Source organism: Lontra canadensis, unplaced genomic scaffold, assembly GCF_010015895.1.
Source record: "Lontra canadensis isolate GAN:19392208 unplaced genomic scaffold, GSC_riverotter_1.0 scaffold116, whole genome shotgun sequence".
NCBI lineage: Eukaryota > Metazoa > Chordata > Mammalia > Carnivora > Mustelidae > Lontra > Lontra canadensis.
Window position 1 is genome coordinate 2,747,232 of NW_022631110.1, and position 18,251 is coordinate 2,765,482.

The window sequence follows — 18,251 nt, forward strand, 5'->3', positions numbered from 1 at the left end:
ATTAAACTTGGGACCTTCACGGAAAACCAATGAATGACCTTGTTTCCTTTATCTTTGTTGTTCTCCAAAAATTGTTCTGAAATTTTAAAGGGGCCCTTGCCATTCTTATTATTGTTGGAGGATTTTCCTTTATAACTGCCATCAAGCAATCTTTCCTGGCATTCTGGGGTATTGCAGAAATCGCTGTGAGTTGGGTTCTCCCTCGTTTTCCTCAGTGAAATGGGACATTAGATAAGATGCTCTTTAAAATTCTTGCCACACAAAAGTCCATCAGAATGCTCTATAGCTGCAAGTGCATGTGGAGAGATGGGGGGGGGGCATTGATTTCCCCCTTCTACTTCTCTTGCTCCCTTAGCTGTCACCCCATTAACTTACTTACTTTCTTTCTTTCTTTTTTTTGAGAGAGAAAGAAAGCACTGCTAGTGGGGTGCGGAATGGGAGAAGGAGCAGAGGGAGAGGGAGAGAGAGAATCTTAAGCAGCTCCCTGCCCAGTGCAGAGCCTGATGTAGGCTTAATGCAGGGCTGGATCTTACTACACTGAGATCCTGACCTGAGCCAAAGTCAAGAGTCAGTCCCTTAACTGACTGAGCCACCCGCCTTGTCAACATTCTAACATGCTCAAGTGTCTTTCCTCTTTATTTGGAGACACTTTTTTCTTCCTGCCATTCTGTTTCGCTTTACCCCCAACTTCTTATTTTTAAAAACTGCAAACCTCCAGAGAGAAGATGAAAGGCGAATACAGACAACACCCACGTCTCTTCACTGAGATTCACTACTCTGTCAACATTTTACCATTTTCTGTCTCCCTCTCTCCTTCTGTCTCCCTCTCCATTTGAAAGTAAGTTGTAGACAGTATGATATTAACCTCCATATACTTCAGCATGAGTGTCCTAAAAACAGGGATATTCTTTTATATAACTATAATACTATATCACTCTGAAAAAAATATAGCGTTGGTCGATTAATATTGTCTAACATAGAGTTCATATTCAGAATTGTCCTGTTGTCTAAAATGGCCCTTTGTGACTGTTTTTTCCTTCCCTTTGGAAGAAAAGCCTTCCCTTGCCCTCTTCTTCTCTCCAGTCACTCTCCTCCCTCTCAGAGCTTGCTCCTGAAAGGGACGTTCACACTGTTGTCTCCTATTTTCTCTGTTGTATCCCATGGAAAGTGATTTTTGACAAGTTCTTGAATGACCTTGAAGTCCAGTGGACCATTTTTCAGTTCTTATTTTTCCTGACTTCCTGGTAGTACTTGGCCCTCTGCAAACACTCGTCTTGAAATACTCATGGCCCTTGGTACATTCTCCTGGGTTTCCTTGTGTCTCTGAACTCTTCATAAGGACTCCACTTTCTCTCAAGTTCTACATATTAGGATTCCTCTGGGGTGCTCTTGGTCCTTTTATTTTGTCACTCTAATGTTCTCCTTGGGTGACTTTACTTTCGTGGCTTCAATTATCATCTGTATATCAAAACTGCGAAATCTTTATTTTTGGCTCATGTCGTATATTATATCCCTGGTTTGTTGGCATCATTTGAGAATCATTTTTTCTTTTTTTAATTCCACTACAATTAATGCACAGTGTTATATTAGTTTCAGGTGTACAATATTTGGTAATTCAGTAATTCTATATACTAGTCAGTGCTCATCATGGTAAGAGTACTCTTAGGGAATCATTATATTTTATTTTATTTTTAAAAGATTTTATTTATTTTAGAGAGAGAGTGAGCAGGGGAAGGGGGAGAGCAGAGGAAGAGGAACAAGCAGACCCTGTGCTCAGCAAGAGCCTGATGCGGGGCTTGATCCCGCGACCCTGAGATCACAACCTGAGCCGAAATCAAGAGTTCGATTGTCAACTGACTATCCAGTCAGGCGCCCCAGGAATCATTTTAAATGAGTACTTTTCTTTTTTCTTTTTTTTTAAATAAATTGTTTATTTAAGCACTCTCTATAACCAACATGGAGCTCGAACTTGTGACCCCGAGATCAGCTGTCCCCTGCTCCTCCGCCTTAGCCAGACAAGCGCCCCAAGAGTACTTTTCTTTGTAAAACGATCCCACTTTCCTCATCTGAAATTATGATCCCTCTCAATAATAATTTTTGGTTAATCATTCACTTTTTGATACAATAATGTGCTGGCCTTGAGATTTCTATAGGACCTGTACTACAAACACATTTGTTGCCTGTATGAAACAGGCACACAAAAAATTGAAACGTCCTTTTTATTCTTTATACCCATTAAATGCATCTTCATATTTTTCTTTATTTGCTGTGTGACTAATCCATTTCTGCTTTAGAAACCTTCAGTATTATGAGAGTCTGCCATGGACTGTTCAGGTATCCATTCTAGAATCATGAGCCTTTAGGGGGTAGAAAGTATTGCTGAAGGGCTATGAAGTCCCACCTCCCCATTTAAATGCTCTTTGCCAGCTTCCAGCCTGGACTAGACAATTCACAAAGAAGCCAGCTTTTAGTTGGATCCTGCTAATTGTTAGAAAATCTGGTTACAAAGAGACATATTTCAACTGAGTGTAAGAAAGGCCATTACCTCGGCCCCAATTGCCAGTTAGTTCCCGTAATCAGAACACTTTTCTTATATGATTGTGGCTTTATGTGGCATTATCTTTTTTAGCAGCTGCAAAAGACAAAATTTAATGCTGACCGTATTTGACGTCGGGTGAATGAATGATTAGTAATTAATAACAAGGGAGACATAAAACAGAATTGCTGTCAAGACATTTAATTTTTTAAATTCTGAGTGGGGATTGAAGGTCATTATTGAATTGTTGAATAGACCAAATTTCCTATGAGAAAATATTTTAATAATTTAAAATGCTAGTAGTACTTTTACATAGCTAAATTTCTTACATACTCAAAAATGTAATAGTTTTTTTTTGCTTTTATTTATTTGTTGATTGATTTAATATTTCTTTTCTGCATAACAATTCATTGTTTATGCACCACACCCAGTGCTCCATGCCATACGTGCCCTCCATAATACCCACCACCTGGCTCCCCCAACCTCCCATCCCCCGCCCCTTCAAAACCCTCAGGTTGTTTTTCAGAGTCCATAGTCCCTCATGGTTCAACTCCCCTTCCAATTTCCCTCAACTCCCTTCTCCTCTCCATCACCCTATGTCCTCCATGTTATTTGTTATGCTCCACAAATAAGTGAAACGATGATAATTGACTCTCTCTGCTTGACTTATTTCACTCAGCATAATCTCTTCCAGTCCTGTCCATGTTGCTACAAAAGTTGGGTATTCATCCTTTCTGATGGAGGCATAATACTCCATAGTGTATATGGACCACATGTTCCTTATCCATTCGTCCGTTGAAGGGCATCTTGGTTCTTTCCACAGTTTGGCGACCGTGGCCATTGCTGCTATAAACATTGGGGTACAGATGGCCCTTCTTTTCACTACATCTGTATCTTTGGGGTAAATACCCAGTAATGCAATGGCAGGGTCATAGGGAAGCTCTATTTTTAATTTCTTGAGGAATCTCCACACTGTTCTCCAAAGTGGCTGCACCAACTTGCATTCCCACCAACAGTGCAATAGGGTTCCCCTTTCTCCACATCTTCTCCAACACATGTTGTTTCCTGTCTTGTTAATTTTGGCCATTCTAACTGGTGTAAGGTGGTATCTCAATGTGGTTTTAATTTGAATCTCCCTGATGGCTAGTGATGATGAACATTTTTTCAGGTGTCAAAAATGTAATAGTTTTTTAAAAATTGAGATCTTCATGATAATGATTCTTTTAGAAAATTGGCAGAAATTCGTGAGGCAGAAAGGTCACAGTTACTTGTAAACTGTTGGTTTCCTGATTTCACTGATTTAGCTTATTTGCTTGGTAATGTATAGTTAAAGCTTCCTATTTTCCTGAACTATGGTATAGCCAAGGATTTCAATTCTTATGGAAACTTCCATAAGATGGGCTTTATGTGGTCTTTGTGTTGTTCCATTGCCCTGTTGAATAAAAGAAGGCTTTAAATGGGGGCATTTAAAAATCTGAATCGTAATAAATGTAGAGAGAGTGAGTTAGAAAATCACTCTTTTGCAATCACTGTTGAAAGAATTGATTTGGGGACGCCTGGGTGGCTCAGAGGGTTAAACAGCTGCCTTCGGCTCAGGTCATGATCCCAGGGTCCTGGGATGGAGTTCCGCATCAGGCTCCTTGCTTGGCAGGGAGCCTTCTTCTCTCGCTGCCTCTGCCTGCCTCTCTGCCTGCTTGTGTGTACTCTCTCTCTCTCTGGCAAATGAATAAAATCTTTAAAAAAAAAAAAAAGAATTGATTTGGGCAAAAATTATCCATGGATGTTTTGGAGAATAGAATATATACACGGTCCTAAAGCACGTTCCTGCAAATTGTTTGTTAATTATAAAGAGGAAGCAAATATGCCTGCAGTAGAGAATTCTAGGTAGACACTGGAGCCTGGCAGCATGAGCAGTGAAAGAATTCACCTGAAGCAGAACAAAGGAGATGGAGGTTTATTGGATACACGGCAAGGGGGCAGCAGGCAGGAGAGCAGAGGAGAGACTGTCTGCCAGGAGGCAGTGCTGAAGGGCTGTAGTTAAGTGGGGGGAAGGTGAGGAGTTATGGGAACATACGGAATTTTCCTTTTTTGGTACCTGTGCTTTCTTGTAAATAGCCCATTGGTCAGCGAGGGTCTATGGTTATTTCCGGGTGGGTCGCCCAATGAGCCTGTTTGCGTTCAGCCTGGTGGTCGCTTGTGGGCCCCTCTAACCTTACCCAGCTTCCCCTTGCTCAAGCCTGCTGCCATCAGGCAACCTCTACAGACACCGCAGTAACCAAATAATCTAAGTTCATCTCAGCAATAATGAGATCAGTGAATACCACGCACCTCTTGATGCGACGCACTTGAGAGAGACTCAGCACTTGTCCCTACCAAAATATATAACCTGAGTCTCATCATGAGGAAGTAGCAGACAGATCCAAATGGAGGGCTATTTGAAATAACTAGCCTGTGCTCTTCAAAAATGTCAGGGTCCTTAAAGAGAAAGGGAGGCTAAGGAATTGTTCTAGAATAAAAGAGACTGAAGAAATGATGTTATTATGCGTGGAGAGAGAGCGAGAGGGAGAGAGTAGGAGAATGTATAGGAGACAAAATATGAACGACTGTACTATTCTCCCCTTTCCCCAGATGCTTGAAAATGTTTCCGAGTAAAAAGGTAAGACTGTCCCCATCCTGTACAACCTGAGTCCTGTTTTCCAAGCCTTTGGGAGTGCCATTTCTTAGCTCTTCCTTGCTTTTGCCTTCTCCCACCCTCCCCATCCATCGCAGACTCTGTGTACTCAACCTGGCACCATCTTGAGCAGCTTCACTGTGCCCATGAACAACCACAAATGCGCCGGTGTCCTTGACCACCTAAGCCCCAGCATCTACTTATTCACTCTCCTTGAGCTACTCGCTCCCATTTCCTGGCTCCTGTGGCCACTCAGATCAGCTCGGCCTCTGCGGTCTTTAGGATTATCCCACTTTCTGATCTCTCGATCTTCATTGAAACCTCTGGACTTGGTCCCTTCCCGTGTGTATCTGTCTCCCAGCCCCCTCTTGTCTTCACTTTCTCCTCCATCCACCCCCCCACCCCCTGCCGCCCGGTCTTCTGTGGGCTATCAGTCGAGCCAGTTAGCAGATCATACACAGTAATCATACTTTAGGCAACTTAAAAGGTAAGTGATGGGGGAAGTGTTTAATGTTCCCAGGCCACTTGCTAGCACACTTTGCTACAATTCCTTGACGGGAAAAGCCAAGGATATTAGCGACTTGACTTGGATTTTTCAACAGGGATGACTCAGATTTTTTTTTTTTTTTTTTTTTGAGTAGCCTTTAGAATTTGTCCTCTTTGTCCAGAAGCTTCTGATTTGAGTGTTCACAGGTACATGTCCTATTTTGTCCTTGCATGCTTACTTTCAGCTTTGCTCTGTGCAATAATAGGTAGGCTGCAGCTGTGGCCTTAAAAAAAATAGAAAGATAAATTAGAACATTGTATAACTGGAGAGAAACTTAGAGATCACATAATTTCAAGTTTTCATTTTTTGCATGAGATGCTGAGGACCAGAGAGGTTAGACAACCTGGCCAAGTTTACATGGTTGTCACCTGGTTGAGTCAGAACCAAAATGGAAGTCTCCAGATTACAAATTCAAAATTTATTTTTATTATCCCATATGGATGGGTTGCTGGGTGGGTGTGTACATGTATAAATAAGAAGTCAAAGAAATGTCCTCTAATTTTTGCCCCTCTTTGACTGGAACACCAGAGGTTTCCAAGAGTGACTGAACTAAGATCTCTTGCATTTAGGGAAAGTGATAGTTTTAAGAGGCCTGTCAGTGTTTGGAGACTGGGCCTCATGCTTGCCTTCTATTTCCCTCATTTTTTTTTTTTAAAGATTTTATTTATTTATTTGACAGAGAGATCACAAGCAGGCAGAGAGGCAGGCAGAGAGAGAGGAGGAAGCAGGCTCCCTGCCGAGCAGAGAGCCCGATGTGGGGCTCGATCCCAGGATTCTGAGATCATGACCTGAGCCGAAGGCAGCGGCTTAACCCACTGAGCCACCCAGGCACCCCTATTTCCCTCATGTTTAAGGAAAATGCTTTGCAGGGGCCCCTGGATGGCTCAGTCGCTTAAGCGTCCGACTCTTGGTTTAGGCTCAGGTCATGATCTCAGAGTGGTGAGATCGACCTTCACGTTGGACTCCATGCGCAACACTGCCGGGGTCCAGCCTTGGCAGGTCCAGGTGTCCCCAAAGGAGGGGCAGTGTCCGCGAGAGGAATGAGAGAGCCACACAGTGAGTTCTGGTCAGTAGTCAGGCATCTCCCTCTTTATTCTGATTTTAGAGCTTCTTATATAGGCAGTTTACTTGGGGTGGGGGTTACATTCGTGCAAAGGACATCAAAGGACTCAAGCACTCATCACATAATTTCTCTGTGTTCAGCTCATGTTATTCTAGTTAAGCTATAATGGGTACAGACTGGCGCCAGGGATGGGGGACAGGGTCTTGCTTCTTGCGTAATCATGTCCCTCAGAAAGCCATGGGACGTAGCACAAATATGTGCTTTTTGGTAACTTATTCTGGGGCCTGCAGGAAAACAGGATATAGGTTAATGGAAAACGAGAAGCTATCTGGAGGAACTAAGTATATAGGAGAGAAGTAGGAAAGAGAAGGCGTTACCTTTGCAGGAGGCAGGGTGTACTTTAATGGCTCGGCTTGTGAGAGCCTTGGACAGACATCAGCCTAGGGAGGAAACCGTCTATCGCTGGACGCATCTGAAGTTTTCCATAGTCCTAGGTACAGAATAATTTACCTCCTTGAAGTTGCTCCTGCCCACAAGCCTGAGAGATGTTTGTGGCAGATTAGCAAGGAGCTCTTTATTTGAGAGACATATGGGGATCAGAGGAAAAGGCAAGAGACTTATCAGACCATGCTTACCTGCGGAGCTATTTGGCCCTTGGCAGCCTTCGGGGGTGGGGGGGCACCCCGCCCTCGGCAGGATTAGGCCTGCATCAGTTCAAACCTTAACCTAGTGGGGCAATGCCCTTGACCAGGCTTCATGGCTCCTAAACACAATACGGAGTCTGCTTGAGATTCTCTCCCTTTTCTTTGGCCCTTCCCCCTGCTCTCTTTCTCTCTCTCTCTCAAATAAATAAGTAAAATCTTAAAGAAAAAGAAAAATGCTTTCCAGGGACCAGAATGCTGTGTTGCACCCTTGCTGTGCATCGATGCCACAGTTTGTGGATGGGCGAGCCTCCTGGGTTCTTGTCTTGCTTGCTGCCCAAGAAGCAGGCTTTGTGACCATCTCATGTCCACCAGGCATGTGCTTTGAGCTGTTTCTCCAGTGAAGCTGGAAGTCTCCCTGTGGCAGTCACACACTCTAGCAGATGGCAGATATAGAATAGCTGTGAACAAAAATAGCAAGGAAAACTGTGGTCCCAGAGCCGAGCCAGACTATTCTCATCGCGCTTTGAAGAGCTGGGATAATGGTTGTTTTCTCCTCTTGTTTAAAGCCTTTTGCTACTAGACCGTTCATACTCTTTCCAGTTCGTTTGAATTCATTTTAATGAGGTTCTATCACACTTGTGCCTCTCTTTCTTCCTGACTGGATGTCAGGCCCCTTAAAGTTCCGTGAAATATTTGCTCATCCCGATGCCTCCTCAGGAGGCCTCTGCCAGCAGAATTTTAAAAGCAGAGAGTCTTTAAATGCCTTATCGTTCTGAATATAAGCTTCTTGTTTAAGGAACTGTCACATAACCTCCTATTTAAAAAACAAACCAAACCTAAGACTCCACCTGTTAGCATGAAGACAAACACAAGACAGAAAGTCTTAACCAGAGAGCAATTTCATTCATTCGACAAATACTTATTGAGCATCTGCTATGTTCTAGGGACTGTTCCAGACTCGGGGGATATAGTGGCTAACCCAACGGACTACAATCCCAGCTCTTACAGAGATTATGTCCTAGTGGAAGGAGACAGATAATGACAAATGAGTAAAACATATGCTATACCAGATAGTCTTAAGTGCTGTGGTGAGGAAATGAGATAGGCAGTAGGGGCCATGGGGCCATTTTGAAAAGGATGGTCAGGAAAGGCCTTGCTGACAAGGTGGGGTTTGAGCCAAGACCATGCTCTCCATGGGAGTGAGCCCTATGGATCCCGGTTGCCACGATTCTTCTCGCTCTTCACTCTTGGGCTCTGAGATGGTGTGTGTTTGTCCACAGTAGTTTGTGAAATTTTTAATAAACTGTTATGTATAATTAGGAATCAGGGGGGTGTCACTAGAAGTTAGCTGGGAGAAAGACAATTATGACCTGTTATTCCCCCCTTACTTTTTAAAAAACAGCAACTACTATTTATTGAGTGTTTCTTATGTGCCAGGCTATGTGCTAAGCATTTTATATCAATCAATCAATCAATCAATCAATTTATTATGAATATGCACATCAACATATTACTAATACATTATTGTGCATTGCTCATACGTCATTATTATAACAGTCCTGGAAGGTATTTGTTCGTTTGTTCAACAAATATCCATTGGCAGGCCTTACCCGGGGTCCTGGGAATATGGCAGCCAACAAAAGAAAGTCCCTATTCTCATGTATCTTAGCTAATAGGGAGTGAGAGACAATAAACATACAACTACATAGAATGTCAGACGGTAAAACATGCTATGGAGAACAAAGGAACAAGTGAAAAGCATAGGGAATGGGACATAGGGAAGATGGAGGAGGGAGGACATACTACTGTGCTGCACACTGTCTCATTTTTAGGGCTGATTCCAAACGCCACAGTGGGTCGTACAGCATAATGGTTATAAGCCCAGTTTCTGGAATTACAGAGATCTGGATTTGACTCTAGATTCTCCCACTGACAAGTGACATGACCTTCAAACAAGTTATCTCTGAGCCTCAGTCTCCTTATCTATAAAATAAGGATAATGACGCTTCCTAGGATTGTTGGGAGGGTTACATCAAATGACATGATCCACATAAAGCACCAAGCACAGTGCCTGGCACAAAGCAGATGCTCTGAATTTATTATTTGCCTTCTTCATTGACCTCCTACATGGATATTTAATTTCATGTAAAATACCACGATGATGACTGCCACCATAGAAAAGCCATTAAAAAACACCCCCCAACCCCGCCAGAAAAAAACCACCCTAGCTTGGCAATAGAGAATCCACCGGTGCTGGGTACAGGAAATTGGCCAGGTAACTTGTTAAACCTATGCTATTGCTTCCTTCTAGAAACAAAAATAGAAGGCCCTTGAGACACATATGGCAATAGCTTTTATTTTTGTTTTTGTTTTTGTTTTTTTTCCTGCATGGAATTAATGTGAGAGGGAAGACAAGCCCTGTTATGGGATGAAGCAGCAGGACCAGAAGTGGATCTAAGCTGTCCGGCAAGTTCAGAACTGGACGACACAGCTCTTCAACTCTGCAGGCGGGGTTGGGGGTTACGGAGCCAGCAACTGCTCGGGTAGGGTTTGTCCCGTGGCTCTACCCTTTGCCGTTTTGCAGGTTTCTGCACCAGAGGAGAGGCCTCAGGTGGCTAGAATGGCCCTGCTCTGTATGTCTTGCAGAGGGGAGGGTGCGTCTTCGGCACCAGACGAGGTTTTAGAGGTCGGAGGTTGGTACCCTCAGCCGTGCCCTGCTGGTCTCCTCTGTGCCCGAGAGGGGGCTGGGGCAGCTGCGGACCAAAGGAGCCATAGCAGGGTGTGGATCCAAGTCCATTTTGTCAGCTGCTACCTGAGTGCTCGAAATCCCCATGTGGGACTCTCATAAGGGCCTGAGCTGGAGCGTCTAGGAAGTTGGACGCTTGAGGCCTAACCTGAGATGGGCCCCTCCTGCAGGGTGTGGTCAGGAGGCAGAAACCACAGAGAGATGTGACTAGAAAAGGGAAGAGGAAGAGCCTGTAATTGGGTAATTGGGTATCAGACTGTTCCCAGGCAACAGAAAGGTCTCTGAGGGAACGCTAAGGCAGATGGAGGTAGGAATTACAAAAATCTAGAAGCTTGGAGGAGGCTTCCTGCAGAACTGAAACTCAGACCTCTGACCATGAGGCTGCCCAGCTGGTGCTGGCGTCTCTGAAGGGCAGCCCTGAGGTTGCTTGTGCATGTGCGGCGTCCCTGCAGTTGGGATCCGGTTGTTGCTACAAGCAGAGACTGGTGTGGGGGTCCAGGGGTGGGGGTTGCTGGGGCAGCTTAGGCGACACCAAGAGGAACGGGAGGCAGACAGGAAGGAGGGTGTCTCTTTTCCCTCCTCCAGCAGCACCATCTCCCTCTACCGCCACCCCCCTTGGCAGAGCCAAGCAGAGAGCACCCCGCTGATCAGAAATGTGGCCTGCAGAGCCCCAGTCTCAGCATCGGGGAAGTGGGGGGTGATTGCTGACACGTGATGGCTTAGTAAGTGGCTTTCATGGCGCCATAAGCTCCAGTAGAGGAAGGCAAGCCGTAACGGGCATGGTGGCTTTCTGAGCCAGGAAGCGGGGGGCTCAGCTTCCTGCCTTTGGAGCAGAAGAGGAAATGCAGGAGCCAGGGAACTGAGCATGGCCATCTGCCTTCCACACCTACTAGTGGAACACAGCCCCGGAAAGCACTGTGGGCTTACCAAGTAGGATCGCAACTCCTCCCCGCGGGAGTGGGGCGAGATCCCAGCAAGGGACTGGACTGACGCCAGGCCAAGAGAGGACAGGGGGCTTCCATCACCCACCTGCCCGCGTGGGGGAGGAGTAGAAGTGGTAATGTATGTATCATGTGTAGCTTAGTGCCAGGTGCATAGAGGCATTCCATAAAGGCTGGCTCTTACTATTCAAAGAAAGGAGAGGCACACAGAGATTAGGGAAAGATGTAACCGGCTATGGTGGAGAGAGCCCAGAGTAGGGACTCAGAAGACCCGAATCCATACTAGGACTGGAGCAAGACACTTGCCTCTCTGAACCTCAAGTTTCCTTGTGTGTAACATAGAGATGATACTTGTAGGGGCTAAATCTCTCCTAGCAGCCCCTTTGCATGTGGTAGCTATTTCGTTCCATTATTAATGATAGAAATAGTGCATAGTAAGCCTGATTATTTCTTATCGGCGGTGCCGACCCTGAGTAGAAGTGCCTCACTATGCATATGAAGAAACAGATGCAGCAGAAGGTCGGTAGCTCTGCAGAGGTTAAGTGAGACATGGCTTCCATTTGGTGCTGCGCATTTCCGTTTCTGGGCTAAGTAATCTTACACTACACTACACTACACTACACTACACTACACTAAGTAGTGTCTCAGCTTCTTGGTGTGGTGAGGACTGTGGAAATGAACCCATGGCCTGGCCCTCAGGAAGTGCTCAGTAAATAGCCCTGGGACAGTTCCTTTGTGCTTGAGGAACAGAGAGAGCCCCTGAGGTGAGGGTTCCTGGTCATGACAGCGGCTGTCCCATAGAACAGACCTTGCGGATGAGCCCAGGCTCTCCGTAATGATATGGGGTGAAGACTTGAGATTTTGAACCTTCCAGTCATTTGCTTGGCGATATCGAACAAGTCACTCTTATTTCTTCTTTCTGTGGTGTTCCCCTATAAAGATCATGATACTTGACCTTATTGTGTCTACTTCCTGGCGTCTTCTGGAAGATGAATAACGAAATGAGTGTCTCTGGAACCAGAGAGTCTTGGAGAAACTCATCAATAAAAACCCTCAGATGAGTGGTATATCTCACGTACCACAGTAGTATTAAGCCAAGGATACTGGGACTGGAGGCTAGAATTCTGCTTTTAGAATTCAAATTGTTCTTGTTATAGTCAACTCTTAATTTCTATGTGCTAACTGGGAAAAATTATAGCATGAATAAAAGAAGCCAGCTGGTGTTGATTCTAAAACTTGTGGAAGGCATAAGAGACTATATTTTAAATCTCATTATCTCTCACCTGATCGCTTTCTTCAAACCCATGAAGCTCCAGGATGATTCAAAGGCTCAGAGCCCCAGAAGAGAGTCAGCGCACTGAATAATCCACAAACAAGACAACACTTATCACTGTAGTAGCCATTAGCTTAGCCATTTATTAACTGGGCGTGGGGATGAACTCTTCTCCTGTAGTAGCTCATTTCATCCTTACTGTAAGGGCTCTGAAGGAGGGAGGTGTCTTCATCTATCCCCCTGTCTTTTCTTATTTGAATCTCAGGTACAGAAGCTGGAGTGAATCATACTTCTCCAATTCATTGTACATTGTCATCGCCAGTCTGTGCAAGACCCTTTCTTATGTTGGCTAATTAATTTGCTTGTTCCTTTTTACCCATGTGCGCTATATTAATTCACCACTCCCCCCATAAATAACCGATCTATCTGTTCAATGTCTTTTCCTTTGTATATATTCTTAGGAAATCTATATTTTGGCTTTGTGTATGTGTGTTTTAAGTTTATATAGAATGACATCATGTTACATTTCACTGTCCCTAACTAAAACTGTTCTCACTGAAGCACTATATATATATTTTTTTAAGATTTTATTTATTTATTTGACAGACAGAGATCACAAGTAGGCAGAGAGGAAGGCAGAGAGAGCAGGAAGCAGGCTCCCCACCAAGCAGAGAGCCCGATGTAGGGCTCGATCCCAGGACCCTGGGACCATGACCTGAGCCGAAGGCAGAGGCTTTAACCCACTGAGCCACCCAGGTGCCCCTGAAGCACTATATTTTTAAGCCCCATCCATGTTGCTATGGGTTTCTTTAATCTATTGCTTCCAGTTGTGGCCTAGTAGGTCATGGTGCGCGCCCACCGTGGTTACACATTCTCTTTTCCAGCCATGGCGAGCCAGGCTGTGTTGGTGTCAGACTCCCTACTGCCACAAGCAAAGGAACTTTGTGTCCCCATATGCCTTCCTTGTGGGCTGTGTGAGGATTGCTTTGGGGTATATAGTGAAGAATAGAATTGCTCCTTCATAGGACATGGAATGTGAATATGCCTGAGTAGGGCCAGGGGTAGGTGCTGTTATTTTCCCCATTTTACAGGTGAGGACACTGAGGCTTTGAGAGTTTTGGTAACTTACCAGAGTCACACAGACAGTAATTAGCATGGCTGGGATTCATATTGAGAACTTCTTGCCCCCAAAACTCTACTGTTCTTTTTTCCCCCCTAAGAGAGAATACGTGCAAGCAGGAGGGTGTGGGGGCGAGGTTGCACAGAGGGTGGAAGAATCCCAGGCCAACTCTCTACTGAGCACAGAGCCTGACTCAGGGCTTGATCCCACGACCCTGAGATCATGACCTGAGCCAAAATCAAGAGTCGGACCCTCAACCGACTGAACCACACAGGTGCCCCCCCCGAAACTCTACTCTTAACGGTTATGCCATCATTATTCTCCGAGTATTCGGGACTTGAGGACATTTTACAAAAACATAAAGGTAAATCCCATTATAGTGTGTATGTTCTTAGAACGTAGGAATCCAGGTGGACTGATCTTTTTCTGAAGCCTCTACTTCCCTGTCCCATAGCTGCATAGTAACTGCTTTCCTCTGGTTTTCATATTCCGTGGGGCTGCAGCGCTAAAAGCCGCGTTGGTCATCCAGAACTGGTACCGCGGTTACAGTGCTCGGTTGAAGGCCAGACAACGCTATGCCCTCACCATCTTCCAGTCCATCGAATATGCTGATGAACAAGGCCAATTGCAGGTCTGTTTTGCCCGGTCATCTCTTCTTCCGGTAAAATGCTTCTCTTCACCCGTCACAAGTGAGAAAAGGAAAGTCTGGGTCCATTTTAAGCTGAGGAACCTTGGTGAAAACTTTAGTAGAGGGTGACATTGTCTCGGAAGTGGCTGAGGAGAGAGAGTAGGATTTGGGAAGAGGATGGTATTTTTCATTTCTGAAGTTTACATTTTGAAGGGGGCTGCCAGATGTCTCGTTAACTAATAAAAAATATTATTCTGTTCTTGGGCACCTGTCCCAGGAGGAAGTAAAGTTGTTTCTTTATGAAGGGAAAAATATCTGAAGGAGTTAAAATATGAAAGCATTTCCTGAGAGCAAACTGGTGAGAATTCTAGAAGAAAATATAGATGGGTGAGGAAGGCCTTTTTCAAGCTTGCAAAAATGGTGTAATAAATCGAGCTTTAATGCTTCCTAGTGGAAAAGAAGTCCCTTTTAGCCATTAAGGGGTGGGAGGCTATGTGACATCCTGTGCCTCTGAGGAGGTGCTGCCCACCAGCTAAGGGAGGACGCAAGGGAGGAGGGAGGCAGGCAGAGGCTGGGAGAGGGCGCCAACAGTATTTACCACAGTGGCTATTTGGGGATCATTCACTGACTAATGTATTTTTATTTTGTCCAGCTATCCAACTTCTTTTCCTTCATGTTGGAAAACTACACACAAATACACGAAAAAGACCCAGGTAAGTAAAACGCTTAGTCTTTTGAAAAGCAGTCATTAAATATTGAATTATCCTCATCAAGGGATATGAAGTCTGAAGATGGGAGGACACTGAGAAATTAAAAAGATGCCCACCTGTCTTGTCTTCGTGACACCAAACGTGAAATCAGTTCAGGTGGCTTTTTTCTCTGATTGTTATTTATTAAATTTGACTAATTTCGTCACTTTCACAAAGCTGAATTAGATGTCATTCAATGTTAATTTGTTGAACACCTCTGAACCACAACCTGTTGATGTACCATAGCAGCTTTAGTAAAGAGGATCGTGTTTTTTATCCCCAGAATTTTCATACCGAGAGATCAAAATATCTTGAGTATCTCGTGAAACAAATCTGGGGGGACATGGTAGATTGAACACGGTTCTCTGTTTTCGGCAGAGCTAGCGGTCTCTCTGTCTATCATTTATTCCATCATTCTGAAATGACTAAGTAAATCATCTCACAGACAGACAATGTAGGCATGGTTCAAAATGATTTTGAAATTATAGTTATTCCCAAGGCATACGTTTCTCCTGCAAAATCAAGATGACTGTTATTATCTTCAAGGTAGATGCTAGGCTTAAAAACTTATTTTTCTTAAATTTGGGCCAACCATTTTTTGTTCTAATTGAAAGTATATGGCACCTAAGAACTCCTTTGAAATCATCCAGCGAGCACCCTTCACAGTGGCAAAGGAATGGTGTTTTAATGGCATGCTTGGAGCTGAGCGCATATGTATGAAACTAATTAAAGCATTTAATGATCTGTAGAAGCTTTCTAAATGGTAGAATAGCCAAACCTGAGGAGTGGGGAGTGGGAGGAAGTGGGGATTTTGCCATTTTCTTTCTTTTAGATAATTGCAATTTGAAAATAGTTGTTTGTGCTTCGTGTTCTTTGGCAAAATAGTTCTGAGAGGAAATATAATGATGATGAAATGAAGCAGCACTCTTTTTGCTAATGACCTAATATTTCGATCTGGGCTGTGTGCATCAGAATCACTTATGGAGATTCATAGTCCACAGATGGCTGGGTTCCAGCCCAGAGACATTTACTCAGGCTCTGTATTTTAAAGAATCTGCATGTCAAAAAATTCCGTAGGTGATTTAAAAATATTAAAAAATTTTATCCAAGAAGGGGACGGTGATTTAATCTTCTTATGTAAACTTTTCTTCAAGTATAACATACATCAAAGCACACAAATTGTAAGTACAGGACTCAATAATTTTCTTGAAGTAAGCATGCCCTTGTAACCCACACCCAAAACGAGAAAGAAAATGTTACAAATTTACCAAAACATATCCATTTTATTGTTTATGGACATTTGGACTGTTTTTAGTTTGTGTAATTTGAATGGTACTGTTATGCACCTTCTTGTACATGTCCTTTTTGGTGAACATATATATCTTTTTTTTGCTATATTCTCATTTCCGGTTATCTATTGCTGCATGGCAAATCACCCCCAAATTCAGTGGCTTAAAAACAACAGCCATTTTATTGCTCGTGGTTCTGTGGATTGGGCATTTGAACTGGTCTCAGTGGGGATGGCTTGTCTTAGTTCCATTTGGTGTCATTTGGGCTCACTCAACCTGGCTGGGCGGGGTAGGGAGGCCTAGATGCTTCTACTTACCTGTCTGGGACTGGTGTTGGCTATGAACTTGGATATCTCAGTTCTCCTCATGTAGCCTCTCTGTCCAGCAGGATATCCCAGACTTCTTTACATGGTAGCTGGATCCCAAGAGAACAAAGGCAGAAGCTACAAGGCCTCTTAGGGCCTATTCTCTGGAACTCACATAAAATTGGTTCTGCCATATTTTTGGGGTCAAAGCAAGTTACAAGGGCAACCACAGATTCACAAGGGTTAGGGAAGCTCCATCTCTTGTGTTGTATTGTAAAGGGACGTGGATACAAAGGGACTTGATTCCCTGGGGTCGTTGTTACAAAGATTATAATAAAGAGGTACCACGATCCCGGAGTGGAAGTTTGGGGTACAAGGCATGCGCGTGTTCAGTTTCATTAGATACTGACAAACCTTCTTACAAAATTGTTGTACCAAGTTATACTCCCACTGGTGGGTGAGAGTTCCAGTGTTCTCTATCCTCTTCAACACTTAGAGCTGTCAACCCTTTTCATTTTAGCCATTCTGCCCGGTGTGTAGTAGTATCCCATTTCTGCTTGAGTTTGTTTTTCCCTGGTGAGCGCTGAAGTTGGTCACCTTTTTGTTTGTGCGGCAGCCCTGTGAACATCCTGTTTAGTGAAGGGCCTATTCCGGTCTCCTGCCATCCTCTTACTTGGTTAGCTGCTCTCTTCTTACCAGTTTTTAAGAGTGCTCTAAGTATTCTACATATGAGAATATGAGTTTTTGTTAGATAAACATATTGCAAATATCTTCTCTTAGTCTTTGGCTTTTACCTCCCTGATCTTTAAATGCTGTCTTTTGATGATAACAGACATTCTTGATTTTAATGTAGTACAATTTTTTTCCTTTTATGGTTAGTACTTTCTGCATCTTGTTTGAGAAATCCTTGCCTGATAGGAGTGTGTGTATGTGTGTGTGTGTGTGTGTGTGCGCGCGCACATGCGCGCGCCCAAAAATAAATACAGGAGAAACCTGTAAGATAAACCAGAAACTAATGACCTTGTTTACCTACAGGGGATGTGTGGATAGGTGGGAAGAGGGGACAAAGAAAGAATGGGAGAATGGAGTTGGGCAGAGGGCTGGGGGTGGATAACACTCCTCTGAATGTACCTTTTTGTTTTGACTTTTAGAACCATGATAATGTTTCCCATCCATTAAAAAAAATTATTACAAACAGGAAAAGCATGTGCGTGTATATTTCCGAAATAGAATACATACAGTGACAAATGAATTTAACTGTATTACAAATAACAGAATCATCTGATGTGTTTCAGGAAGAAACACACTAACCTAAGTAACATTGGAAAACAGGGCTTTGCCTATAATGAGCCTAGATGATGCTTCATTTATATTTTATCCTGCGCGGGGTTTGTTTGAGCTTCTGTGGTATCTAGGTTGATATTTTCCATCAGGTATAGGAAGTTTTTACCCATTAATTATTTAAAATATCTTTCAAGTCTAAATATCTTTTTCTTTGTGAATCCCTGCTTTTAAACTTAGAAGGCTTTGAAATATTTAAAATGTGGATCGCTGTGCCTGGATTTCTAGATTTTTTTATGGTTTGACTTTTAAAAATTTCAACACTTCATAAATTTGGGATTTTTTATATTAAACCAGAAAAGGAAGTCTTGATGCCTCGTCATTAAAAACAGTTAAAGAACACAGCTAAAAAGAAAATGTCCAAGTAGTTAACCAGTTTTTCCCACCATGTTTATGTA

The 18,251-nt window shown here is 43.6% G+C and overlaps 1 protein-coding gene across 1 annotated transcript in view; it reads left to right on the forward strand.

The window, feature by feature from the left end:
* Positions 1 to 18,251, forward strand: part of PPEF1 (protein phosphatase with EF-hand domain 1) — a 99,730-nt gene that overhangs the window by 8,801 nt on the left and 72,678 nt on the right. The window contains exons 2-3 of the mRNA XM_032840829.1: positions 14,045 to 14,172; positions 14,822 to 14,882. Coding sequence (XP_032696720.1) covers positions 14,045 to 14,172; positions 14,822 to 14,882 — 189 coding nt within the window. The remainder of the gene's footprint in view (positions 1 to 14,044; positions 14,173 to 14,821; positions 14,883 to 18,251) is intronic.